The sequence below is a fragment of the Molothrus aeneus genome, chromosome 1 (assembly GCF_037042795.1).
Source record: "Molothrus aeneus isolate 106 chromosome 1, BPBGC_Maene_1.0, whole genome shotgun sequence".
Taxonomy (NCBI): Eukaryota; Metazoa; Chordata; class Aves; order Passeriformes; family Icteridae; genus Molothrus; species Molothrus aeneus.
In genome coordinates, this window is record NC_089646.1 from 31,536,216 (window position 1) to 31,563,130 (window position 26,915).

At 43.4% G+C, this 26,915-nt stretch overlaps 1 protein-coding gene and 1 long non-coding RNA gene across 3 annotated transcripts; both read right to left on the minus strand.

Moving 5' to 3' along the window:
• Positions 1–6,939: 6,939 nt before the first annotated feature.
• On the minus strand, positions 6,940–18,462 carry LOC136566979 (uncharacterized). Of its 2 annotated transcripts, none has more exons than XR_010785096.1 (3): positions 18,133–18,462; positions 16,925–17,101; positions 6,940–7,030 (listed from the first exon to the last, which is right to left on the minus strand). It is a non-coding gene; the product is annotated as an uncharacterized lncRNA (long non-coding RNA). The 2 variants fall into 2 exon arrangements; XR_010785095.1 differs by lacking the exon at positions 6,940–7,030 and adding an exon at positions 11,424–11,594.
• A 4,828-nt stretch (positions 18,463–23,290) lies between these two features.
• On the minus strand, positions 23,291–26,582 carry SP8 (Sp8 transcription factor). Its single transcript, XM_066566306.1, has 2 exons — positions 26,447–26,582; positions 23,291–25,361 (listed from the first exon to the last, which is right to left on the minus strand). Exons 1-2 carry the CDS (start codon positions 26,465–26,467, stop codon positions 23,883–23,885), a joined length of 1,500 nt encoding a protein of 499 aa, XP_066422403.1. The 5' UTR covers positions 26,468–26,582; the 3' UTR covers positions 23,291–23,882.
• Between the last annotated feature and the right edge of the window lie 333 nt (positions 26,583–26,915).

Genomic DNA, 26,915 nt, shown 5'->3' on the forward strand with positions numbered 1-26,915 from the left:
TCTCATCAGGACTGACCAAGTCAATCCTGTGATGAAAATATTTTAATCTGGACAATTCATTGGGAAGAAAAATTCTGGAAAATGTTGTTTTGTATGTCGCTTGAATCTGTTTACACTTAACGCTTTGCCAATGTCTTTTATTATTTTTCCACTGACATATCCAGCTTTAAAATGTCCTCTTAACAACTTAGGGTTTCAGACGGTATAAAAACATGAGAAGGATTAATATATCAGAAAATAGGGCTGTCATTCAGAGGGATCTAGATAGGTTGAAAAAATGGATGGACAGAGACCTCCTGAGGATGCCATAATTGGGACAAAAGTAATGCCAGGGAGCAGGAGAGTTTGGGAGCTGTCTGGCTGGGTGTCACCTTTGCAGAGAAGACCTGAGAGATCCTAGTGGTAAATTGGGTTGTATGACCACCCAATTTACCACCAGAACTTTATTTTATTTTAATTTATTAAATTACCTGGATAGTAAATTGGGTGGTATGACCTTCTGGTTATGAAGACTAACCACATGCCGAGCACCATTTACAATATTGCACCAGCTCAAGAAAATAACCACAGCGCTTGTAAGATCACTCCCGGAGTGCAATGTTCAGTTTCAGAGTGTCCATCAAGAGTTTGACATAATCATAGAATCATAAAATTTTAGGATGGTTTGGGGTGGAAGGAACCTTAAAAATAATCTAGTTCCACCTGCCCTGCTATGGGCAGGGATGTCTTCTATTAGACCAGGTTGCTCAGAGCCTCATCTAGCCTGGCCTTGAAGACTGACAGGGATGGGGCATCCATAACTCCTCTGGGCAACTGGTTCCGGTGCCTCACCACCGTCGTAGCAAAGAATTTCTTCCTACCATCTAATCTAAACCTGTTCTCACTTTGAAGCCATTACCCCATGTCCTATTACTAGAGTTCCTAACCAATGGTCTCTCTCCAGCTTCACTGTAGGACCCTTCAGACACTGGAAGTTTGCTCTGAGGTCTCTGCACAACCTTCTCATATCCAGGCTGAACAGCCCCAGCTTTCTCAGCCTGTCTTCATAGGGGAAGTGGTCCTATCCTCTTATCAACTTCTCGGCCCTCCTCTGGACTTGCTCCAACAGTTCCACGTCCTTCTTATGTTGGGGGCACCAGAACTGTATGTGATGTGTTAGATTAAGTGTGTTCCAGGAAAATGAGAAAATATGCAATACCAGCATTCTACAGCATAAATCTGACCACTGTAGGGTGGTTTGTAAGTCACACATTCAAACAGCACCACATTTAGAGCTCACAAATAGCACAGCATCCTATGGTTACTGGGAAGCAGAGCTCAGGCAACAGGTTGATTTGGCAGATATTTCAGATGAGCTTCAAGTAACACAAGGCATATATGGAGAAGGACTACAGGACAGTGTTGCCTTCTTCTGTAGGAGGACAGCAGGATATGTAATACCTCTAACATCTTTAGGCCATTTAAGCCTACGCACTGTCAACTTCCATACATATCAGAGGAAATCTAGCTCTTTGGAGAACTTACCTTTCTGTATGTTGTTTGAAAAAGCAAAATAATCCCCTTGCCTCCTACACCTTCGAAAACAGAAAGCAAAACAACGGAGCAAAGACATTTTTTAAATTTCTGTTTTCTGAATTCTCTTTGAAGGCACATTTTAGCAATGTAATTTCATGTTTCCTTTTTAAAATTATAGGAGTGGTTTTTGCCAAAATATATTATTGTGTCAAAATGTGTCGGTTTTCATTAAAGTACAGGATACAAAATAAATAAGTGGCACTTTACGTGGAAAATAAAATAATTTCTTGGACTGTGGATTACTCATTCCCCTTCTTTGCCTCATTTGAAGGGTTTTGAGAGTAAAAATAAGTATTAAGAGTAATTGTTTATTTCTAGTCTTATCTGCTCAGCTGTATTTTTGGTGGAAGGGCTTGATTTTGTTCTGCATGCAGTCTAAAAATTCAATTTGTTCTGAAGCTATGGTCACTAACCCAAAACAATGTTGTTCTGCTAGTCTGCTTTAGAGCTCAGTATCTCAGAGGAAATGCCTTGATACCTTCTACTTTCATGTGGGGTTAATGCAGAAACAGGTGGTCTGTGTTGTTTCAGGTGCTGCCAAGAGGCAGAATCTACAGAGAAGTGTCTAAGAGAGAAAGAAATACTTGATGCACAGTCATAAACCATGCAGGAGAGCTCCTTTTATTTATTATTTTTGCATTACTGTGAGATAGCCTGCTTAATTCCCTACTTCCCTTTCTATCTATTTCCTCAAAGTAACTGCATTACAACTGATAATCCTTTAAAAGTAATACTGTGTTTCTCTCCCATTCCTGAAAACATATTTTTCCCATTAATTCTTTTACTATAGAAAATCACATTAAGTAAGGTCTGCACCAAGATCTGCTATCAGGCAAGATAAAAATAACACAGTTTGCTAGACATGTCATGAACTTTGCTATTAAGAATCTTGTGATGAAAAAATAATAATTTTCAAGAATTTTTTTAATGCAAAAATTTCTTTATGTCACAAAACACTGTAAAATTAAAAAAAAAAAAAATAAAGCAGAAACAGCCCAGTAAAAAATTACTGTATGTCCCTGTTGTCTTCAATAACCAGAAAATGTGATCCTTTTCACAGTTGTCTTATAATCTATAAAGATTAAGCACAGATCAAACATTACTTGAGTAAGTGTTTCAATTGCACTTACAGTAAAACAGTCCAGTACAGTATACAACCAGTAGAGAATGCAGTGTATTATTCATGCTGCAGTTTTACTAGTGATAGGAACATCTGATAATATTACATTATATTAAAAGATAACAGAGTTGCTATGTCCTGGAACGATTTTCAAGGAATCATAGACAACAGGGTCTCAGACCACAAATGAGTTGTGTGGTACTTAAATATTATGAGTTTCAAGGCCCAGAGGCTGGTGTAGTTATATTATTGCATCCTATGTGAGCATTTTCAAATTGTTTTGTTTAGGGAGGACACCGCACATTCCCCTACAAATAGACATATATAGTCAAGTTAGCCATTATTTTCCATGCAAACTCCGAACAAATTCTTTTCCTGTAAATGTTAAGAATACAGCTTCAGACCTAAAATTAAAGACTGATTATAGTGGAATGAAACTGAAGAACAGCTAATAAGGGTTATTCAGAATAGTTAGTCACCATTACACCCACATCAGCTTTTCAGGGATATTGCAGAAGTCTTTTGGTGAATATAATACTTCAGGGCATCTGGGTATGACGGAACTACCTAAAAACATATGTCTGCAATAGATTCTTAATCCAACATGAGCATTTTAAGACAAATGACTACATGAAATTATTAGTTTTCAGAACAAAAGTAGCATGTAAGCATTGTTGATCGCATCTCAAAGGGCACATTTGATGGAAGTTTAGAGCTCTGTGACATTTCTTTTGTGTATCAATCTCACTCAGATATCCTCATTCTAGAAGGCTCATCCCTTCAAGTTGAAATTGGACACGTTATCATCTGTTGAAACCTGTGGATAAGGTAAAAGCACTTCTCTTCTGCTGCACTGTAGAAGACTACAATTTGCTGTACTGATGATTTTATTGATTTATCTAACTAGTGCCACAGCTGTGCAAGGAGAGCTACTGTCCAGTCTCAAGTGCTTTACAGAGAGGGTGATTACTCTTGTTAGTTATTACTAACATAGGGAAGTTTTATATTGTAATCTGTAAGAAAACATGCTTTATTTTTACTTATCCGTCTTAAAAACTATCAGCAAGTTGCAGATTGAGAGGAGGAAAGCTGTTATTTCATTCTGCTTCACCATGATTCCATAGACTCCAATTAAGTTATACCTGTTTGCATCACATTAGACAGGTAAACTGCCATCATGTCAGTGTGGGTCTCCAATTTCCCTGAGGAATAATTCCAGTTGATATAAGTGGAAATGAAATGCTGCTTTCATGCACTGTGGCAGGAAGGATGATGAAGACTTAATAAAGGGTGGTTCAACTTCAGCAACTGCCACAGCTTTGGATTTTGGAGACTTCTTTTGCCCTCTTGTATTCACATCCTCTCATCCTGTGAACCCTTCTGTCCTTATAAGTGTTCCAGTTCACTAGGATTGTTCTTGAATTTGCTGTTGCTGATATCTAACATAGAAAATCATGTTATCATTCCAGATGTGCTTGACAGGCACATAGACAGCTGTTTTTCAACATCTGCCCTTCCCTGCCTTCTCCAAGGTAAAGCAAAAAAACACCCTGTGATTTTCCCCAGGAAAAAAACATAAATGTTGAGGTCTTGTATAAAAATGTACAGAGTTCCTTAGCAATGTACAAGAAAAGGGAAAAGACAAAGAGAACAAGATTAATTTGATCCAGTGTGGGTACTCCAGGTGGAAACAGTAATTTCTGCCCTTGCCACAGTGGAAGTAATGTTTCTTATGTCACCACTGTCACCCCACAGCTGTGTCTCGTTATTACTTGTCTCCTTGTTCAGATGTGTACAGCTAATACTCTGCAGGGCAAATGCGGGGTCTTGGTACAAGTTCCATGCTTACTTCAGTTTGAAAATAATTTTTCTGAGTGTTTTTGTTCTTTTCTTCTGATTTTCAAGTTGTTATGCTTCAAAATACTAGTATACTAGTATAGTTTCTACTTTATTGTAATTTTGTGTATTTAAGGTTGCCATATGTCTAATTTTTGTTACACAACCAGGCAAGGTTTCCCAAATTGGTGATTCTTTACTGTCTTTTCACCCCTTTATCAGTGTCCTTGAGTGGAGAGAAATTACAGACATCCTCATAAAAGAAAACCAAAGCCCAGGATGCTCTTATGAACTGCTGAAACTAAGTGCTCAGGAATTTTTTTAAAACCACCATAGACCTTGTTGAAGCCTGTTAAAAGCCATTTTCATAGAAGTAGGTATTTCACTGCCTTCTTTCACAACAGTTCTCTCTTAGAGTTTATCTGGACACATCCACTCTCCAGTGACATTCCAGTAGTTCAAATGAGTCATGAGTACAAACCATATTTTAAAAATTCCCTTTTTTTTTCAGAATACATAGGGGAGGATTGCTGAGTATTTTGGGGGCTTTTGTTTGAATTAAGACAGGTATTTAAATCTTAAAAATATAGTTTAATTGATACATGCCAAAAGCCTTTAAAATCCAGTAAAAGACAGGCAGTCACCAGTTTGCTTAGCATCAAGAAGCTCTAGAAGGTGATTTTAGACCTTGAGAGCCAGATCTCTGGCTCAAGAATTTCTCATCTTTGTATGAGCAGATGACAGAGATCAAGGTGTTCATTAGTGCATGGCTGGCCCAACTCTAACACTAGAAAGATTTTCTTGGGTGGACAGCCCTGATCTAGTTAAGATACATAATCCCTAAATTCACATAGAGAAGCACTTTATTCATAGTTTCTGGTGACACATGGGCCTATGTGCACTTCTTATACTTTTTATTTTACAAGAGTCTAAACCAAAAAAAGTTCCTGTGGCTTTCAGTGAGATCAGTTGTTACCCTGAGAATATATTTAGAAGTAAATTACAAAAATCTTCTGTCATCGGTCATTGGTTATTCTGTCAGTACACATGTAGTATAAAAAAACACAATTATTTCTCCAGCATACATCTAAGCTGAAGAACAGGAGAATGGGATTACCACCAGATTCTAATCCTACTTCTATAGAAAAGGTAGGATAACTCTCAGTAGATACTTACTCATACTTTAACTACACTTCTAAGAACTTCTACCTCACAGTTTAGACTTAGGTTTTCTGGGAGGAAAAAGATTTGCAGATATTCCTCTAAGGGACTTTTGGCTTCACAAAATTTGGGCCAAGGCCACAAAGTCATGCTGCTCAAAGCTGGGCTGAGATTTGCAGGATAAATGAGCCTTGACAGAATATCCTTGTCATGAGAAAATATCCTTGTAACACAACTGTGGGTAGCTGTCTCTTAAACTTGTTTGCTGTGTGTAGGTATAACCAAAACCTGATGAAAGTATGCATGTATCTGCTACTCCCCCAGGAGAAATATTTAATTTAGAGTGTTTCTTGAGAAGTCTGGGCCTGTCTAAATAGGAAAATTTACCAACTTAACTATACTGCTGTAATTCCCTATGGGGATGGAAGGAATAAGTGTATCCACGAAGAAAGTTGTAGCTCTGGCAGTAAATTTCTCAGGGCAGACAAACCCTTCAGGTTTTGTCCATAACTTGAAAATTCAGACCTGATATTCATAAGACATAATTGATGAAGTTGCAACACAGAGACAACACAGCTGCTTAACCTTAGGGAAAAAAGCAAGGAGGCCTAGTTGTTACTTGACAACATATCCCAGCATATAAAGTACTATCATCATCTAATTTGGCGTTGTTTTGTGCCCTCCTAATGTTCTGTAGATCTCCATTTTATTTGGATTAGACATTGGCTATTTGAATTAAACTCAACTGATTTGGGTTGTTAGACTCAACTTCATGAAGCAGCCTGTACTCATCCCACTTCTCTGGTGGAAGGGTCAATAAAGTAATGGGTTTTGCCACAGAGGGTTATCAAGTGCAAGAGGCATTGTACTGTGATCCTAATTGCATGCAACCTGGGCAGTGAAGCAGACCTACAAAAGACCTACACTCTTTCCTTAGCTAGTCAGTGACAGACGTTAAACAGAGATGCTTTGCAGACTCATAGAAATTATCCTATCCATCTTAACTTGCATGAATTCACATATCCAGAGCTGCCTTCAGAGGCTTCCAAACCCATCTCTCTTTTTGCCAGACCATGTAGACACATTATAACTTCTCTTGTTTTTTCTCAGGTGGTGGAACAAACTCCTGCCTCTGCCCAGAACAGAAGGACCTGCATTGTGACCACTCACCACCCATGACCAGCACCAAGCACAGTTACTCTTCTAGTTGTTACCAATGAAAAATAATAAAAATAATTTACCAGCAGTAATGGCAAGACATGAAGCATATTTTAATTTAGCAAATGCACAAACATTGCCATAAAACATCAGTAGCTTGAGGTCTTCTTTAGAAATGAGCTGTCAGAAAGGGAAGGAAAAAAAAAAAAGAGCAGTTAGTATCAAAAGGGCGTTGTCTGACCTGCTGGATTTACAGGCTCTATTCCACAGTACTTAGGTCCTATTTAGGACTGGGAGTCTTTCAACCTGATCAGTATTCTTGCCTTCAGAGAATAAATATACACTTTTTACATTGAACTGAATATGAATGTGGCTGCAGACAATTTTTCACCTTTTCACTCAACTGCTTACTCCCTCTTTTTCTCCTCCATAAAATATGCAACTGAGCAGACTCCCTTGGAACTAACAGTGACAGATATAATTAATTAGCTGCATAATCTTAAATTGTTGTTCTAGTTTTTATGTTAATTTTTGTAAGAGGAGGTTTAAATCATTAAACTGAACTCTTGGTGCTAAGGACTGTAGTGATAGACCTGATTTGGAAGCACAAATCAAACAAATTAAAATCTGTAAACTATTTTTTTCTGGTTTCAGGCTACATCTCAGCTCTGTTAAAATTTAACTTATTATTTCGTTTTCTAACCATTTTCAGTCCCAATTTAAATTGCTACAGGTGGACTTTAGAGATTTGTGTTCTATCCCTGGATACCATAAATGTTTGCATCCCATGCTTCAATTTCTCTTTGTGTAAATCTGTATTACTGCTAACTACTTCAAACTTAAAAGCACTTTAAGAACAAGGGATAGAGAAATCCTAATAAGGAGCAAATATGATAAAAAATACTTGCTATGATAGTGACATTTTACAGAAAAGTTTAAGGATTGTGACAAATTTTCATTCATCAAAATCTCTTTTTTCTTGATTTGTATTTTCTTTTACACATTTGTAGATCAATTATAAGTTAATTGACAAAGTGGTTAGCACACATTGTGGCAATATGAACTAAGTGTAAGTGCACAACCTCAAGGCTATGTTGAGCTTCTTTAAGGGACAATTGGAAAGGAGAATAATTTTTTGCTGGCTTTATCAGTCAGTTTTCAGTATATAAAAACATTAAAATTTCATGGTTTCCTTATGATTTTCCTTCTGCTTTTTTCTTGGAAGAAATATCTGTTCACTCTACTCAACCCATAACAGAAGACTGCTTACTCTCTCAGACATGAACACAATCCCACAGCAGCCAAGCATATACCAAAATATCAAAAAGTGTTAATAAAACATGTCCTTGAAAAACTGGATAGATCACATGAAAAATAGGGTGTATAAGTGCTTGAGTTTCAATCCCTTGTGATGCTAAATCCTTCAGTGTGCCCAGCTCAATAAAGATCATTACTACAATTGTTTGGAAAATGGTAGGGTTTTTGGTTTGCATTTATTATGTGACCCATAGAATTATTGAAGTTACATGGAGGAGGAAATGAGAGTGGTAAATTCCTTAATAATCAGTCATATTATGACTCAGTCATGGGTTAAGAAATTAGAAATGCATTTTCAGATTTGTTGAAGTACTAAACATCTTTAAAAATTTTGTGTCTAAATAATCTGTGTATCTTTTTAATGTAGAATAATCTTAGCTGAAATACATAAGTATTGATAACTGAGGCACTTCTAAACGTTCTATGCCGGACATGGCCCACTTCTGAGTTTAGAGTAGACTTATCTTCTAAAAACATTTACTGAACCATAACTAATTCACCCTGTGGTGTACAAAGCCTAGAATAAACACTGCTCAATCTCACTTAAAGGATTTATTAGACTTGCAGGTGGAGTGTCTAAAGCAGACCTTCAACTTTCTCAGACACAAAGAGGTATCCAGTGCTGACGATTCCTAACCATGAGCAACCTCTGCTTCACTCTCCTTGTTGAAAGGACTGCTTTGCCCTGATATCTAACCTAAATCATCTTTGCTGTTTTCTGCTGGATATTTTCCAGCTGGCACACACCCTTATGAAGTCTTTTGCCCAAAACCAGGTCGCATATTCTAGCTGAGGCATTTGCAGTGCAGAGCAGAAAGATTATTTGCCATGCTTTGCAGTCTCTATTCCTGCCTAGTGTGTGTCAGGAGGGTGTTTTGCAACAGCATGGTATTGTTGCAACTGGTCACTCCCTGCTGAGTTTAGTTCCTAGAACTTGTTCTTATTGAATATTGCCCTATTTTTTCAGACAATTTATCCAGTTAGTCAAGGTAATTTTGAATTCTAATCCTGTCCTCCGGCATCCAGTCTTTCTCAACTTGACATTTTCTGGAAATTTAATAAGCATGCTCTTCTTCCCATCTAGGTCATTAATGAAAATATTGAATATAACAGAGCCAGGGCAAACTCTTGCAGAATTCCATTTATGCATCTGTTTAGATGAGGAATTCATGGCAGAGCAATCAGTAGAAGTTAGTAGGCAGATGCATCTAAGTGTTACAATTATCTCTTCTTCTAAGTCAGCACACTTTGACTTGAATGCAAACAATTCAGATTCAAGCTGTACCGTTTAAAAATCCAAATATGATTGCATCTGTTCTCATCTGAACAGTCTGTTTCACAAGGGACCCATTTCAAAGCTCATTATAGCTAATGACTGGCTCCTATAAATTTCAGTGGGCCATGAATCAGGGTTGAAAAAAGGCTAAACATGATCCTTCACTGACACGAAAATAAAGTTTTGCAGAAGTCAGCATTTAATTTTTTTTAAAAATATTTTGATTAATTAAACTAACGAGTCAGCAAAACTGGTCAAAAATTGATTTTTCTCAAACTTTGTATTTTCCCCAAATGATCAAGGAATAAATTGAACACATTTCAAATTTATTATGCAAACATCTAAGATAAATGAATAACCCACTCAAACCTAATTATCCAAAAAATATCTCAGCATGAGCTGATGGTGGGCCTCATTGAAACAGACCTGTGAGTTCAGAGTCAGCCTCTTCTAGCTCTCACAGAGTTTGAAATGTTAAATATAGATTAGAGTTTCCTATAGCCTCTGGCAGTCAATTTTGCAATTTTGTAGCTGATGGCTTATCTACATAGATTCAGATATAGTAAACTCATTGTACAGGACTGCTGTTATTGTCCTCAAATTATGTACCAGGGAGTCCCTTAAACTAATTTCTGCCTAGACTACATTTTATTTCCTTTTAAAAATAAAAGTGGTCAAAGAGTTAAAAGTAGCAAAAATTTTACCGTAGCCTTTTTGATGATTCCAGAAAACGGTTCTTTTCATTCCAATGACTAGTTATCATCACTGTTAAAATTTTGCAGCCTGGAGTCTAAATTTGGCTCATTTCAGCTGAGTTCACACACAATGACACTTGAAGGATCAGAGGACCCTTTCCCTTTTATATTTCTGTTTTCCATACAATTACTTCAGGTGTAATCCCTAATTCTCCTCTTTCACTAGACAGAAGTGTCCTTACAGTCTTTTTTATCCAGCCCCCAGCTGTGGATCTTCACTAAATACCCCTTACATTTCCCTGCATCATCCTTCAATCTGATTTCACCAGAAATTATTCACCAGGTTCTAATGCTATCACTAAATTACAAGCTGAGGAAATCACACAAGCTGTGTGACAGGATTTTTAAAAAAGCTTCATTTCAAATGAAGGCAGTGAGACCCTGGAACAGTTTGCCCAGACATGTTTTGGGTGCCCCATCCCTGGCGGTGTTCAAGGCCAGGCTGGAAGCATCTTTGAGCCACCTGGTCTAGTGAGATGTGCCCTTGCCAGTGGCAGGGAGTTGGAACTAGGTGAACTTTAGTGTCCCTTGCAACACAAACCATTCTATGGTTCTGTGAATTAACACTAGATATCTACAACATTCAAATTCAAGTCCTTTGCCCTTACTCACTGGAGGCAGACATCACCACAGTTTTCTGTGACTTGTCTCCTACTGTTTGGACTATTTTTACAGATCCTTTCAGCTGCCCTTTTCTTTCTCGCCTTATTTCAGGATGCATTTCTGTACCTAACCTTCCACACTGCCCTCTATGTGTGCACTGCTCTCTGCATTTATTGATGAAGACCTATTGCTTTGTCTTTGTGTGAACTTGCTCAAACCAGGGTAGCAGCAAGAGAGCAGTCACTGATGAGCATAGGGCAGCCCACCAGAGACTCTGGGCAAGAGACTGTCCTATAAAAACTTGGAGTGACAAAACAAACTGCAAACCAGACTGTTCTTTCAAGAGTGAAAGGGGAGGGAGGATGGAATAGAGGAAAAGGGGGACTATCAAGAGACAGGCTAGAGTCAAGTCTTCAAATAGACAGATTGTGTTTGTTAAAGATAAGCTTATGATATTTCACCTTTGTATTTTTTACATCAAAATTTTAATAATAATAATATTTCACTAAGTAATAAGTAATATTTCATCTTAGTGTATTTTTTTTTGACTGCAAGAGAGTTATCTTTCTCTGAATTTCAATTACCTTGATTGACCTCTTCAGGGTGCCTTATGTGTCAGGTGTTCTGCTCATCCATCACTTTGCTATGGGAAGTGTTCCTCTTCTATGGATGCAAACTGAGAATGTCAGAAGGGTTTTGCTTCTTCTTTACATAACACTGAATATTTTCCTTGTGTGATGCACTTTAGTAATTTGGTGGTCTAGCTGGAAATATCTGACTTGTAGTTTGAAATCTGGAAAATTTTAAACCATGTAACAGCTGTGAATCTTCACCTGGGACAGCCATTCATGTGCCCTGCACAAAGATACTGCTGTTCACCTGGGCCCTCCACCCTCTTGTCCTGCTCACTTGTTTTGACTTGTTTTGAGTGCTTTAGGAAACAAATTGTGAATATGCCTATGGGGAAGGTGTTTGGGTGTTTTTGCAAGTACTCAAGTAGACACTTGCTGTGATAGTGTTACTTCCACATGAGCTTTGCCAGAGAGTCTAGCCTATGATCCTATGAAAACATACCATTCATCTTCAGTAGACAGGACAAGTATTGACCTGAGCACACAGCACAAGACCTGCAATGCTCACTGAAGTTTTCATGCTAATGATAAATCGAATTAGGAATTAGTGAAAAGACCTTTTCTGTGTCAAAAATATGGGGAGGAAAAAATAAATATATTCTTATCGACTTCATTTGTAACTTTTAGGTACCTGCCTCAGCATCTCTTTTTCAGTTTTATTTTCAGGGAGAAAAAATTGGCACTTTTTTGTGGAAAGTGCTGTGAAAATGTGAAAACCTTCTCAAAATAATTTTGCAAATAAAGCAAAGTAAACTTGTCTTCTCATAAAATTTACCAGGTTCATAACTTGGTGAAGACAGAGTTTGCTAAATTTAGATTTCATTTTCATCACAACAGAGTGTAAAACAATCCATTTCAGTCAAAAGGCACCATTCCATGATAATTTTTCAGCTAAACCAGCTGAGATTTGATAGTTGCAGTTCAGCCTAGGAAAGGGAGGCTTCCCAAGACAACCACATGGAAGTGAAAATTGCCTCTGACAGAATTGTATTACAGGCATATTTGATGATTATGCAACATGTATGTGTGACTGAGACTTCTCTCCCTCCCTCAGCATGTCACATATTTGGCTAAGAAGAGCCACTTTATGCCTGGAGGCACAACTGCAGTGCCTGTTTTTGTGCCCAGCAGCACCACCCTCACCCTCATGAGAGCAGTCCTGGTCACCCACCAGCACCCCTTCCTCCTGCTGGTTTAACCAAGCCTCTGACTGCTCAGATTCACTCTGGGGGTCCTAACTCCCTGTCTTGGTAGAGTTCCACAGACAGGAGATTTTATATGTTTAGATATATAACTTTCCAGTTGAATTTTGAAAGTACCCTGGGTATTGCAGTAGTTCATTTGGACTGCAGTATAATTTATGCACATCTCCACTTCTCTTCCTCAAAAATGTGTACTTCATGCTGCTGCATAAAGTCTTCCAGTCTCGGAAGAAGTATCAGAGCTGCTCCTTACGCAGTAGGAAAGGGTTTCTTTTCAACAGTCCTTAATCCATCCAAAACTTACAGCTTCCCACAACTGCTCTAGTCCTGTGACACAGAATATCATCACAATAGAGGTCTTATACCCCCAGCTTCCCACAGGGAGGAATGAAACTGGTCCTAGTGGCAGGATTTGCAGTATGTGAGGTGCCTTCCTGTTAGTTAAAAGTGAAATCTAAGGTCCTTATGCGCAGGGAAAATCACTGACTTCAGTTTATCAAACAAAAAGTATTCCAGAATTTTTCCACATGCAAAACCAAGTTGCAAGGCAGAATCTCTTAAGAAAAGTGATCTGCAACTCAGTGACTTTAGTTTGCAAGCCTATTTGTACCAGATTCTGAAGTAAATTGTCTTTTGTTAATTAATTAATTCATAAGTCTGAGTTAAGTGTACTACAATTCCCTGCTGAATTTCCCTTATTAGAACAATCCATCCCACAGCCTCAGTTACACAGATCAGCTTTACATAATGGGAAAGGTACTTGTCAAATATAAATGCAATCTCAAAAAAACAGGCAGTCTCTCATCATACTAGGGACATATTCTTGTATTAGTCAAAAAATGTAAAGGTTATTCTGATTTCATTAAATACTGTTTGCCAGTCTGCATGTGTGGAAATAAATTTGTCTGTAATTTGAAGTGATTTCTTATGGAAATAATTCTCACATAATCAAACCACCAGTCTGCCTCTGTACCTCTCAGCACAGGAACTCTTGTGTCTGTTGGCTAGTTTGAGGTGCAATTGGCTTATTAAAAATGAAGAAAATAAGCAGCTAAGTAGTGGAGTTTGTTCCTATATCCCAATTAACCTCATGCCTTGTTACAAATTAAAGTATCTCACCAGCCTGGCAGCTTTTGTTACTGCTCCCATTTCAGAAGAAGATTTCATCAGCATTTACATCTCTGTTGAGATACAGATCTCTTTCTTCTTTGGCAGGAATACAGAAGAAACCATACATCATCTGATCTGTGGAGCTTAGTTTTGTCAGTGTTCATTGAGCAGTTAGACCATGCCCCAGGACAAATGACTGAAATTCTGTTCACTTCTCAGCTTGGGCACCCCTGCTCTGACTACTTGGAAGTCCTGCCTTGCTGGAGCCCAGGCCTCTGGTGAGACACAGGAAAGGGAGGCACACTGCTGTGACCTTCCTCTCATCATCCATTAAAAGCACTTCCCTGTAGTTGTGTGGGGGGCTAAATCCTGGTAGCATACAGTGGGAATCCTCAAAGCATGTGAACAGGGTCAAGCTCATGAGGGACGAGCAGGATGACACCAAAGTGGCCATACAGAGCCTGAGAGCATGTAGGGACATCCATACCCGGGCATGCAGGGACCTGTGCAGTAAGGTGCTTGCTGGGTTTGGCAGCAGCCAAGTGCCCGTGTTTTATTTCCTGTTCCTGTTCTCTTCACTGGGTTTCATCTTGCCTTTTTTTTTTTTTTTTTCAGAATGAGAGAAAACTTTACCTACTTTCTCTGCTGGTGCTGTACTCTCTGAAAATGTAGATTATGGCTCAGAAAAAAGAAATAACAACCTAGATAAACCCATGCCATCGGGGGAAGACCACAGTAAGATCAGCCTTGAAACCCTCCCAAAACCAAGATCCTTCCTTCTCCCATGCACTTGTGCCCTAAAGCACATTGTCATGAAGGTACAGCCTGATGTGTTATTGACCCTTCAGCTCAGTCTTCACCCAGGAAAAGCCCCAATAAAAGCAATGTTTCATGAGAATGAAAAGTTGTCCTACACAGACTAAACAGAGATTTTATCAGAGAAGTTATTGCAGTTGGGCTAGAAATGACAGCTGACAAAAAACATTTAAAAAAAAGTATAGCAGGTTTAGTGAGATCATGGTGACTACTACAAAAAGGGGAGATGTGGCTAAATTACTAAGTTATGTGCCAAAAATGTATCTAGTTGATGCAGCTATTCCCTTCTGATCTCTTCTGTGCCTGAAGAAACACAATAAATTATATAAAAGTATTTTTAACAGAACTTTCTTGAATTTAGCCTGACTTCAGAAGCGCATTTTCCTCTGCTGTCAAATGGAAAAATCCACACATGTAATTTTAAATTTATTGCAGCAGATGAAATAATTGTACTTACTGATTGTGTTTGGCCCACAATCAGTAAGTACAATTCACCAGCTATTTTACAAAAGGCTGAAACTTTTTCATTCATCTTTAGCTGTTGAATCTCACTCTCGCTCCTTTACATGAGAAGAAGTGATGATGTGCATATTTTCTTGAAGTTTTGGGTCTCTTTTAAAACTTCTGTTAATTCTCCCATGAGCACTTTGACAGCAGGTCAGCAATTATGTTATGAAACAAGCATGTCTTTCTGCCTACAAATGACAAAATTAAAACAAAATAGATAAATACTACCAGATGAAAATACTTGTTAATTAAGACCACTAACCATGGGGTTTTTTTCATGGCTTTCATATTTTATTAAATTTTGATTGAAAGATATTGAAAGTAAGTAGTCTAAACCCGTAAAATGTGTATTATCTCTAGAAGGCAACACAACTTCTATTGTCCACAATCATTTTATGTAGTATTACTGACAACAGGAAATCATTGCCTGCTGTACATTTAAGACCAAAAAATACTGCAACAAGAGAAGGAAAATCTTTTGTTCTTTGTATCTATATTTCAATTTAAATGTATGTGTAACAGATTTTTTTTACACTCCTTCTCTGATATGCCCTGATGCTGAATGCAATGTACCTTGGAATATTTACCTCACAATAGACTAGAGGATACACATGTGGAAACTTAGAATCTTAGAAGTCCATCATCTTTCTTACCTGACTCATACAGTCAGAAAAAGCTAATGTCTGCCACAGTAAGTGAAAATTAGCAGGGCCTGACATGAATGCTAGCCAAGTTGTGATTTAATGTCTATAAAACATTATGAACCCTTACGTACTGTGTTTTGTGATTGAACTCATGTTTGGGTACTCAGTTGCTCTCCAGAAGAGAAACAAGAACCACAGCATGACTTTGACATCAATTAAGCTTTTCTCATTTATGAGGAGAAACAGACTGAATTTTTGGGTTTCTGTGTCATGAAGGGAGAAGGACTAGGCAGAACTAAAAACAAATTTATTGCAGCTACCTTTTTAAGGACATCCTTGATGAGACCAATTTTTTCAGGATCTGAGTCTTTCAGAATTCACAGAGTTTTGAAAGCTCTTTTTAAATAAAGATATGCTGCTTGCATGTGCTTTCAATTCATTCATTCATTCATTCATTCATTCATTCATTCATTCATTCATCCATTCTTCTAAATATTCTGTTCTTGGCAAAACGGGACGTAAATTTGGTCTGCAGCTGTTCCCACAGGCTGTTGAGTTTAATTGAAAGTAGAAGTGATCCACTGTCAAAGTGGGCATTAAAACAGAAGTCTGCTGGAAATCTTGGGCTTGGTGCACGAGGTTGATAAACTCCCTGGCTGCTGAGCCAGGGCTGTGTCACTGTTCGTGACACAGTTCGTGAGTGACACAGTTCGTGAGTGACACCAGTGCTCTGGAGGGAAGGAGTCCTGCGCTGCACCCCTCTAAAAAGTGAGACCTGTGTTTGTCCTAACACCGAAGATGGCTGTACAGAGTTAACAGTGTGCCGCTGCATTCAGCGCAATTGAAAACTGTGTTTGGCAAGTGTTTTCTCCGTTTGGCTTTGTCCTTTCATATGTATATGGACAAGCAAATTAAACCCCATTCTTAGTGCGGTAATGGTCGGACTATGCAAAGCAAAGCAAACACACACAGCAGACAGTGATGCTGGCTCCTACTGAAGTTTCAGGTACCAATCCATTACCAGGTAGGGATTTCCTCCTTGGGACAGCCTGTTTGCACTGCCCACCTAAACTCTGCATCAAATGTTGTACCTTTCACTGCTCAGCAATCCCACCTAATATTTATTTATCTGGAGAAACCAAAAATCACTACTGGCAAATAATTGTGGCTTGCCTCCTTTACCCTGAGGAAAGAGAGGTTCACAGAACTCACTTGGCAGGTCTGAGAAGGCAGTTGAGTGGAGTCTGGTGGTTATGTTTTTGCAATAAGCAAGAATTGCAAGGATAGGCAGCATCCTCTCAACAGGTTGATGGCTGTAATGGAGAAGAAAATCTTCATACCTGTTGCCAGGCATCTATGTCTGATCTTTGAGTATGAGTGTGAAAATTCCTAAAAACAAAAACCACAGACAAACAAACAAACAAACAAAAAAAAAAACACCACAAAACAAAACCAGAAAAGAAAATCCTAAATCTCTGAAAAGTAGAGGCGAGAAGGCGACTAAGGGGTTAAAAATTTCGAGAGCTATGTAAGAAGGGACAGCAGTGAAAACAGAAAAATTCCTGCACTTCTGAGTGTTAAAACATCTTCCTTCGAGTAGTTAAAAATCCGACTGCCTGCTCCTTGCAATCGGAGGCAGGGAAGCCGGCGGGGATATTATTTCAGTACCTCATTCGCAGGCTGAAGGGGTTTTATTTGCCGGCCGCCTTTCCTTTGAGAGGACACCTTTGCCGCTGTGCCCATTCCGCGGCGTTGTCACCGTGTCGCTCCGTCCCCCCGCGCCCCGGGAGCCGCCGCCGGTGCCTCCCGTTAGCCCTTCCCAAACCGGGTGCCAACAGGGTTGTAAGAATTTAATAACATACTATATATTTTGATTTAAAAAAAAAAAAAGTGCTTTCTAAAACTAAAGCCAGGAGCAGCGTTATTTAACTGTGGAGCAATTTTAATTATCAGAAACACACTTTCTGCCTTTCACACGCACAAGTCTGTAAAGAGAACACCTGAGCTACCCTGAGAAGATAAATTTACAAAAATATAGGAAAGTACTTTGGAGCGTCTCCTCGGGACAGTTTTCTGCAACAAACGCGAGGGATAAAAGAAAAAAAAAAAAAAGGAAAAATTTTTTAAAAAGCCGTCTCCGAGACAGCGTTCAACTACATGAATGAGTTTAGCAACTCAGCCAAAAGCCCTTGTCACCCTGTCACCTCCCCCGCCCAGCAGCTTTCAAAGAATTCGGGGATGAAGCATCTAAAATAAATCCCCAATCCTTCCCTAGTAGCTGCTTTTGCACTTCCAGCGTCTCTTCATCCGAGACAAGGATATCGTCCTGCCTCGGCGGGGATCCCCGGCCGCCCCATTTCCAGCCGCTGTGTGAACACTCGGCAGAGCCTGGGGGGCTGCGGGCACCTTCTTCATCTCACCTATTTCCAGGCGATTTCACGGAGATTCATTCTCCCCTACAGGCTTGGAACTGCTCATCTGCCCGCAGAAACGAATACTGGACCATTTGCTCTGCAAAAAAATAAGCCCACCGTCCTAAGGAGCGTCGCGATGTGTCCCTCGAGGGAAAGCCGGGCACCTCGTCCAGGGGGAGACGACTGGCTGTGATTTGGAGTAGAACACCCTGAGTTTGAAGGACACGCCGGCGCCCGGTGCCAGGACGGGTGGGACGCGGGCAGGGCCAGCCCCGCGCCTCCCGCCGCTCCCGCACGGGTCAGCCCCAGAGCTCGGCGAGAGTTCCCTCCCGCCGGGCCGGCTCGGTCCCCTCGGGGCTCCCGCTGCCCACGGGGCGCACACGCCGGGTGGCGCTGCGAGCCCGCGGCAGCTCCGGCCGCGCCGTCCCCGCTCCCCGGTGTGCGCCAGCGTGTCCGCGGAAAAGGGGGCGGAAAAGGGGAAAGGGCAATGGGGAGGCAGCTAATCGCTCCCGAAAGAAGCAGCGGTGCGGCGATGGGGAGAAAGTCCGGGCGAGGTGCAGAGCCTTCTGCTCAGCAGCAACCGGCATGTGCGAGTGGCCGGCTTGATTGGCAGCGGAAGGAGAGCTGGTAAGGCGTGGGAGAACAGCACTGGGTGCATAAGCACACACGTGCACATCCTCCTGTCTCAAGGGATGACGACAGGCGTAAAGCAAAGTATGTAGCCGGCAATAATAATAATAACAATAATACTTAAAGAAAAAAGTGTTCTTTTCCTCGTCCCTGCAAAAGAAGTTTGCACGGCTTGACATCGCCCCAGAAACAAAAGTTGTTCAAAAGAAACCTCCCGCCCAAGCACCTCTTTTTCCATAATAAGGGATGAACACTCACAAGCCTTCTTTCTGCGTCCCCGACATACAGGGCAGCCCCGAGGCTCCAGCCGGGAGCGGGGGCTGCTCCCTGCATCGCCTCACTGGGGACACCGACTTCGCGCAAGCGTCGGGGCTCCCCGTCTGCTTTTTGCACGTTGCAGAGCAGTATCGCTCAGGCTGAAAAGCAGAATTCTCGGATTGCCAAAATCATGATTACGCCACAGGAGGTTGGTCCATTATTCAGCTCCTCACCGGGCCTTGCAGGCAATATAAATATGCTTCTTGAAAAATTGTGCCCTTCTCAAAAAGTAATACAGGATCCCAGTCTGTTTCGAAATCCACAAGTGTAAAATGGAATTACTCTGTATTTAAAGTGCCCCACTAAAGCTCCTATCTACTTGCCATTATCCCCTATTTCCCTAATCCCTTTTTTAAAAAAGTAATTCCAAGTGGCAGATAGAAAACCATACAACAGGAAACACAATAATTGTCCTAAATAGCGCCGTTTTCCTCAATACACACCTTCCTGATGTGTAAAAATTTCTCCATACACTTTAGCAAAAGATAGACAGTTTGCTTAAAACAATGCCATAACAAGTGAAAAGTTAGTGTTCTAATTTTAAAGCAGATATTACAAAATGTGCTCTCCTCCATGGAATTGTTGAGTAATTTTTAATATATCTTTATGATTAAAAAAACAAAGTGCAATGGAGTGATCTTAGAAAGCAATCCCAACTTATTCTAAGAAACATAAGGTTATTCTGATACAGCAAAAGAGTTTTTTGTCCTTCTATCATAAATCTGGCAAGAACATGGGCAACTGCACACCTAATTTGCTCACACCTTTTCCCAGCTCCTTCTTTGCAAAGATAAACCAGAGGTCGCTTCACAGAATGTAACTGAAATGTGGCAGGTCTTGGCAAGTGCATACTTACTTTCAGCCACTCGTACTGAAAGATTTGTTGGACTGCATCAAGTATCCTTACTCCATCACCTTTACAGCTGTGAACGTGTTGACGGCTGGATTAGCCACCACATCCACAAATAAAGCTTTTGATATTTCAGTTCTTGTTTTCTGCTTTCACATTCCTAGACTGGAATCGAGGAGAAGTCAGCACGTTTTGACTGCTGCTTAGTCTCGTCAGGCACAGGCGGAGGGTAGCAGGAAAGGCACTATCAGCAGGCAGAAATGAAGTGGCGTTTTACATCACTTCAGCTCCACACATCTCCCGTCACTGCTCTATTGAAAATTTAAACTGGAAAATGACAATAAAAAGCCGGAATAATGGGTAAAGCAAGACACGAAATTCGATAGACATTGCTACGAGCTTGAAGGGAAGCGACTTAAAAGGTCAGAGAGCAAACGGGAATGGCCACAATCATCTGAAGGCTGTTGGAAGGTAAGTTGATGGACACCGGTTTGACCCGCAGGTCAGCAAACTAGTTTAACTCTACCTTGATCTGCACAACGCAGAGACAAGTTCCCGGCTCCTATCAAGCAACTCAATGCCCTTATCTGGAAGGGTTTAGTAAAAGTAAATCCATTACAAAAAGGAGCTATTCAGCCTTCAAGTGCTGGGTTTTGCTAGTAAAAGAAAGGAAAAATATGTGTGTTCTCACACACCCTGGATGCAAACTGGCAGCTCCCAAACAGCAGCAGCACACGCTCCTTCCTGGGCCAAGGATGAATTTTGCTGCTGGCTCTATCCCACTGCCAAACATTCCCAAGATGGAGCAACCAGTGCCCTAAAGAAACCATCAAGTTCCTGGACAATAGCATTTTGATAGCACTCTCTTTTCAGGTGCGTATTCGAGAAGCAGTATTAGAAGATATCCTCTGCTCCATTACCCTTTTTACTAGGTGCTCAGACCATTTCATCAGGACCAAAATTTCCAAGTAACATAACCACTGCCTCTCACTCCAAATGGGGAAATCAGGTGCTGCTCCACCACCCCATTTACATGGTATTAAAAACCAAAAAAAATCAGAGCAAACTGTTGCTTTGTTTCAGTAGCAAACTTTGCAGGCCTCTCCTGGTTGCATTTGTAATGAAGAAAAATCCGAATGCAGTTCAGAAAAAGTCAACCAGAGCAACTTCTGTTTCTAGTGGTTGTTAACAGTCCCATCTAACCCCTACACCATGCAGGGGACCAAAATGTTGAATGCCTCTGGAGTTGACTGGTCTGTGTTTTTTTGCCCCGCAGTTTAATACCTGTTGTTTAAGGTACTACCAGCGACCATGTGTTTTACATGTGTGCGCAAAAGATCATTCTGCTATGCAGATTACATGCTCTAGCCCTAATTTTCCAGTGCCCCGACAGCGAGCATCACCTCCCTAGGTAACAGAAGAGGCCAGATTTCCAAACAGAAATAACACGACCTCCAGACGCTTCCCCACCCCCATCCCCCCCACTCCCCAAAGAAGGTGGTAAAAGAAAGTGTTAGGAGTTTGAGGGGTTTGGGTTGGTTTCGGTTTCGGTTTGGTGTTTTGGGGGTTTTTGCCAAAACGCTAAGCAAATGTACAATTGTGTTTTTATTGTTGTCCAGGGGGAGCTTGTGGAAAAGATTTAAAGGACACAGCAAGGGCGGCAGCGCTTGACCGGCTGGCTGACAGCACCCCGCAGCCCCTGAAATTGCCCAGATTCCCTGTCCTGTGGGGAAAACGCCCCCGAACAAGAAGGGAGTTTTCACACACAACCGAGAAGTTTCCCAGCCCTGAGACCTGAAGAAGTTAGTGCTCGCTACGGCAATTAGCATCGCCCCCAGCCACAACCACCTCAGCTCAAAACAAAAGCGGAGGACCACTTTTTCTTTTGTCTTTTAAAGCAATAATGACCCTCAGCATTTCAATATTAAATCTCCTTTCACAATGGATCTGGAGGGATGTGAAAAATAATTTCAAGGAGGAGGTATATGCAAAGCAGCTGCTCAAACATACTCAGATTTGTGAGAGGCACTGTAAAATTAGTCTGATAAGAACAATTTAACAATTTTCTAAAAGAAGAGCTAATGTCCTTCATTTAGATTCCTCTGATGGTGCATTTTAAAAAGCATGAAACAGAACAACTTACCCATTTTAATGCCTCAAAGCTGCTCTTAGTATGTGCTAAAATTTACGTTCGTTGTATGCTCACTTTTCTCTGAAACTCTAGAGAACAACTCATGCCATATGAGTTCAAAACAAATCATTGACTGTAACGATGGACTTACAAAGAAGAAAAACAACTGGCTGACCTAAGGTAGAATGATTTTCTGGAGTTTATTAATACCATTTAAAATATTACAGATAAAAATCAATTACATTTCATGCATTTAAAATGCAAATCTAAAATGTTCCAGCGAAGGGCTTTTCATTTCAATGTGAAATATCCAAATTATTTCAACATTACAATGAGACAATTAGTTTGCAGCATTGCAAACCGCTAATGTAGTGTCAGGAGTGTTTATTAACATTTACCAATATTATTTTCAGGAAATACACATAGGCCAACGTTAGTTCAGTTTCACTTGGACAGTTTATTTAATACATGGGTTGTAGCAAACCCACTTTATGAAATATAGGAGAACTCTCACCGTAACTATACCTGAACTGCCAGCAAATGCAAATAAGTACATGCTCCATTAAATTAAATGTCATTCAACATTTATCAAATATTGTTTGCTTAATTACAGTTGTATGCCTAGCTAAATTAATATTCAAGCAAAACCTATATCCTGAAGAGTGATTTGATGCACACTTCAAGAGAGGAGTCCAGAAAAAAAAAATGCAGTGAACCAGGACTGCAACAAGAATGTTTTCTCGTGACAGGAAAAGAAATAAAAATTAAAAAGAAAAAAAAGCTCAAGTGTACTTCAATATATTTTCAAATATTTACTGGAAGAAATTTACAAGAAAAATACTATACAAAATCGTCTCCTGGACAACTGCACCTCACACCGATATATTGGTGGAGTTTAATTAATTGTTAGCTAATCTAGAACGATTTCCCAGTGGTACAAACCTATAGGTTCAGACGCATTTTACAAATATTTAATTTTCCTATTCCCCCCCGGCCTCCCTTTTTTGGCATTGGAAATACATCTTCGCTTGAAACCCACGATTCTTCTTCATCTGTCTGAAGTTAAAAAAAAATATACGACTTTCAACCTAATTATTTTCAACGTATTTCGCGATTCCTGCTCAAACGAGAATTATACAAATATGCTGGCAAACGCAGTGAAATTCGGACTCGAGGAGGTAAACGATTCGTTAAAATTGAAAAAAAAAAAAAAAAAAAAAAAAAAAGGAGGAAGGGAAATAAGCACACTGCCGCTCCGGTCCCGGGGAGCAGACGGGCTCCGAGCAGGCACCGGGACGAGAGCAGGTCCGAGAGTCAGCTCGGCGCTGCGCGGGGCACGGAGCGCGGCTGGCGGCGCTGCCGTCGGAGGCCCCGCCGCGGAGCAGCCCCGGCCCGCCTGCCCGCCCCGCCGGGGCACCGAGCGCGGCTCTGCCGGCGCCAGCGGCGGAGGGAGGGAGTGCGGGACGGTTTCCAGCAGCAAAGCGAGAGGGGACGTGGGTGTTTTTTCCGCTCTAAAAGCAACACGAGGCGGGGGGGTCTCAAGGCGAAGGGGAAAGGAGGCGGCGGCGGGGCCGCCCCATGGGGGGTCGCGGCTCTCCGCCCTTGCCGAGCCGCTCCCCTGCCCCCGTCGCGGGGGTTGCGCGGCCCGGCCGCACCGGGGTTGCCCGGGAGGGCAGCGGAGCGGCCGCGGGGCTGAGCGCTGTTCTTGCGGAGCCGTGCCAGCTACTTACGTGTCCGCGTCCCCGCCGCAGGGCTGCGCGCTCGGGGGGCTGCGCGACCAGGAGGGCCGCGGGACTGGGGGGCGCGACGGCCCCGAGCCTCCGCCCGTCACTCCAGCCCGTTGCGGTGGCCGGGCTCGGGGGGCGGCAGCAGCTCCGGGGAGTGGCAGGGCGGACTGCCGGCCGCGCTGTGCTCGCTGTCGGTGTCGCTGCCCTTCTTGCCGCCGGGGCCGGGGCCGCCGCCGGGGCCGCCGCCGCCGGGGCCCCCGGCGCCTCCGGGGCCGCTGTGGGTCTTGACGTGCTTGCTGAGGTGGTCGCTGCGCATGAAGCGCTTGTTGCAGACGGGGCAGGCGAAGCGCTTCTCGCCCGTGTGGGTCCGCAGGTGCCGCTGCAGCTCGTCGGAGCGGGTGAAGCGCTTGCCGCAGAAGAGCCAGTTGCAGACGAAGGGCCGCTCGCCCGTGTGCCAGCGCAGGTGCGCCTTCAGGTGCGAGGTTTTGCCGTAGACCTTGCCGCAGCCGGGGATGTGGCAGCTGTGCAGCCCCTTGCGGCGCAGGCTGGCCCCCGCCGGCCCCAGCCGCTCGGCCTCCTGGCAATTGGGGCAGTCGCAGGTGGCGCGCCCCGAGTAGCGGCGGGCGGAGGACCGCGGCGAAGCGGCCAGCGGCGCGGCGGGGCCGCCGCCCAGCATGGAGCCCCCGGCGCCGGCCAGCGGCGAGGGGGCCGAGTCCGGGTAGGAGCCGGGCAGCACCGGCTTAAATCCGTCCATGAGATGCTGCCCGGCGGGGCTGAGGAGGTGCGAGGAGGCGCCGCTGCTGAAGGCCGAGTGGCCCAGGCCCGAGTAATCCGAGTTATAGCCGCCCAGTGGCGAGTGGAGCGAGGTCTGGAGTCCGCCGGGCGCCGGGTGCAGCGAGCCAGGCAGCGCGGCCGCGCCGTTGGGGCTCTGCACGTCGATCCAGCCGGCGCCCACGTCCCACCAGCTGGAGGCGCCCGCTGAGCCAACCTCGCCGGCGCCGAGCCCCGGGTGCGAGGGCTTGAACCAGGACTCGTAGGGGTGCGCCATGCCCACCCGCGGGTAGATGCCCTGCAGCCCCTCCACCGACGTGTGCACCTTGGAGATGAAGACGGGCTGGTGCGCCGCCGCCTCCTGTCCTGCCGCCCCACCGCCGCCGCCTCCGCCGCCGCCGCCGCCACCGGCGCTGCCCGGCGCCTGGAAGACGGAGTAGTCGTTGGCGAAGGGCGAGCTGGCGGCCGCCGCGCTGCTGGAGGTGAGGGAGAAGGCGCTGGAGCCCGGCGAGCCGCCGCAGCTGAACGAGTCCGAGACGAGGGCGGCCGCCGCCGCCGCCGCCGCTGCCGCCGCCGCCGAGGAGCCGTTCCGCGCCGCGCCCGCCACGCCGAAGCCCGGGAGGCCGGAGCCCACGGCCCCGCAGCTGCCCGCCGAGGCTGAGGAGGAGGAGCGTTTCCAGGGGTGGAAGCCTTTGCCGAAGGAGGACGTGCTGTCCGAAAGGGCGGACGGCGAGGGGCTGGGGCTGCCGATCTTGTTGCAGGTCGCGGCGAGCATGGCCAGCGGCGTGGAGCCTACCCGCGGTTCCTCCTGCGGGCACAGAGGGGAGAGGGCCGTCCCGCCGGCGTCAGGGATGGAGCGGCCCCGCACCGCCGCCCCGCGCCCCGCGCTCCGCGCCCGGCACCGCTCCGCCGCCCGGCCCCGCTCCGCTCCGCTCCGCCGCCCGGCCCCGGGCGCAAAGTTTCGCGACTCCCGCGGGAGGGTCCCTTCGCTAGGGCCGGCACCGCAGTTCTGCCTCCAAACGCCTACCGGGGCTTTTTTTCACTATCCAACTCCCCTCCCCCGAAGGAGCTCAGGAAGGGTTAAAAAGGGGGAAGAAAAAAAGAGAGGGGAAAAAAGTTGCGTCTGTTACCGTAGCTTTAAAGATGCCCCCGGCACGGCGGCAGCTACGTTTCAGCCTGCTCCCTTTCCCCGGGACGTGGCTGGTCCCCGTCCCTCAGGCCAGTAAGGCTGTTTTCTTAAATACAGAATCGCAGGACTATCAAATTACTGCTTTGTTGGTTTTTTTTTTTTTTTTTTTCTTTAAGCGTCCTTTAAATCAGCCTAATTTACGTAGCAACGATAATGAAATACATTTATAAATTTAACATATGTAAATATGTATGCATACACGAGTTGAACGTACCTGCTAGACACGGTGGGTTGTGTTATTTTAAAGGGAAATAAAAAGCCACAATCTGTTGCAATTTTTTTAAAAAATTGCACGCAAAAAACCCCGATAGTGCTGGGTTTGGGATTATTTTTTTGTTTGTTGTTTTTTTTCTTCCAGCAGTCACATGTAAAGAAGAAAAGCCACTTCTTCGGGGGCACAGGAACAGCACAGCCTAGGCGCTGTAGGTTGTTTCTACAAATGCCCTTAAAACCTTTTCTTGCTCACTGAAAAGTGACTCTGCCCCCTTTTCCCCCTCTCACTCTTTCTTTTCACCTAAATTCACTTGTACTTAAGCTAAAAAAAAGGAAAAAAAAAAAGAAAAAAAGAATAAGAAAAAAAAAAAAACAGGCTGAATAGAGGAGACTGATAGCCCCGGTCAAGACAGGGGTTATTTTAACCCCCTCCAATCGACAATAAAAAGAAACCAATTAAACCAGCAAGAGAAAAAAATCCTTAGACTCACCCCTAGAAGTGAAGTTGCCATCACACAAAAGTGCCCTCCTCTCAGAGGATCTTTTTTATATTGATAAATCAGAGGCAGTGTTTTTTTTAGAGGTGTGCAATACAATGATCAGTTCCGCCCATTCCACCACAATTGTAGCTCCCTCGCCGGCTTTGAAGTGCCGCTGAGCCACCGCCAGCCAATCCCCGCCACCGCCGCCTCGCTCGCCGACGTGACTGCGTGAAGTCAGCAGCGCCGTCGAGCCGGGCCGTCGGGCCCCGCCGGCGCTGATGACCTCACGCACTCACGTCGGCGAGCGGCGCGGGATGCGGTCCCGGTCCGCAGGGACCGCTCACCCCGGGTCGGGCTACTTCGTCCCGGCCGCCCTATCCATCACCCCCCCACCCCACAGCCGTGAGCGCAATTTGACAACAGTTGCTTTTGAGGTTGTTTTTTTTTTTTTCCCTCGGAGCGGTTTATGTTTGAATTT

Coding starts and splice junctions, on each gene's coding strand:
- SP8 (XM_066566306.1), bottom strand. CDS start 26,467: ATGGCAACTTCACTTCTAGGG. Junction 25,362..26,446: donor TGGCAACTTCACTTCTAGGG/GTGAGTCTAAGG, acceptor CTGTGCCCGCAG/GAGGAACCGCGGGTAGGCTC.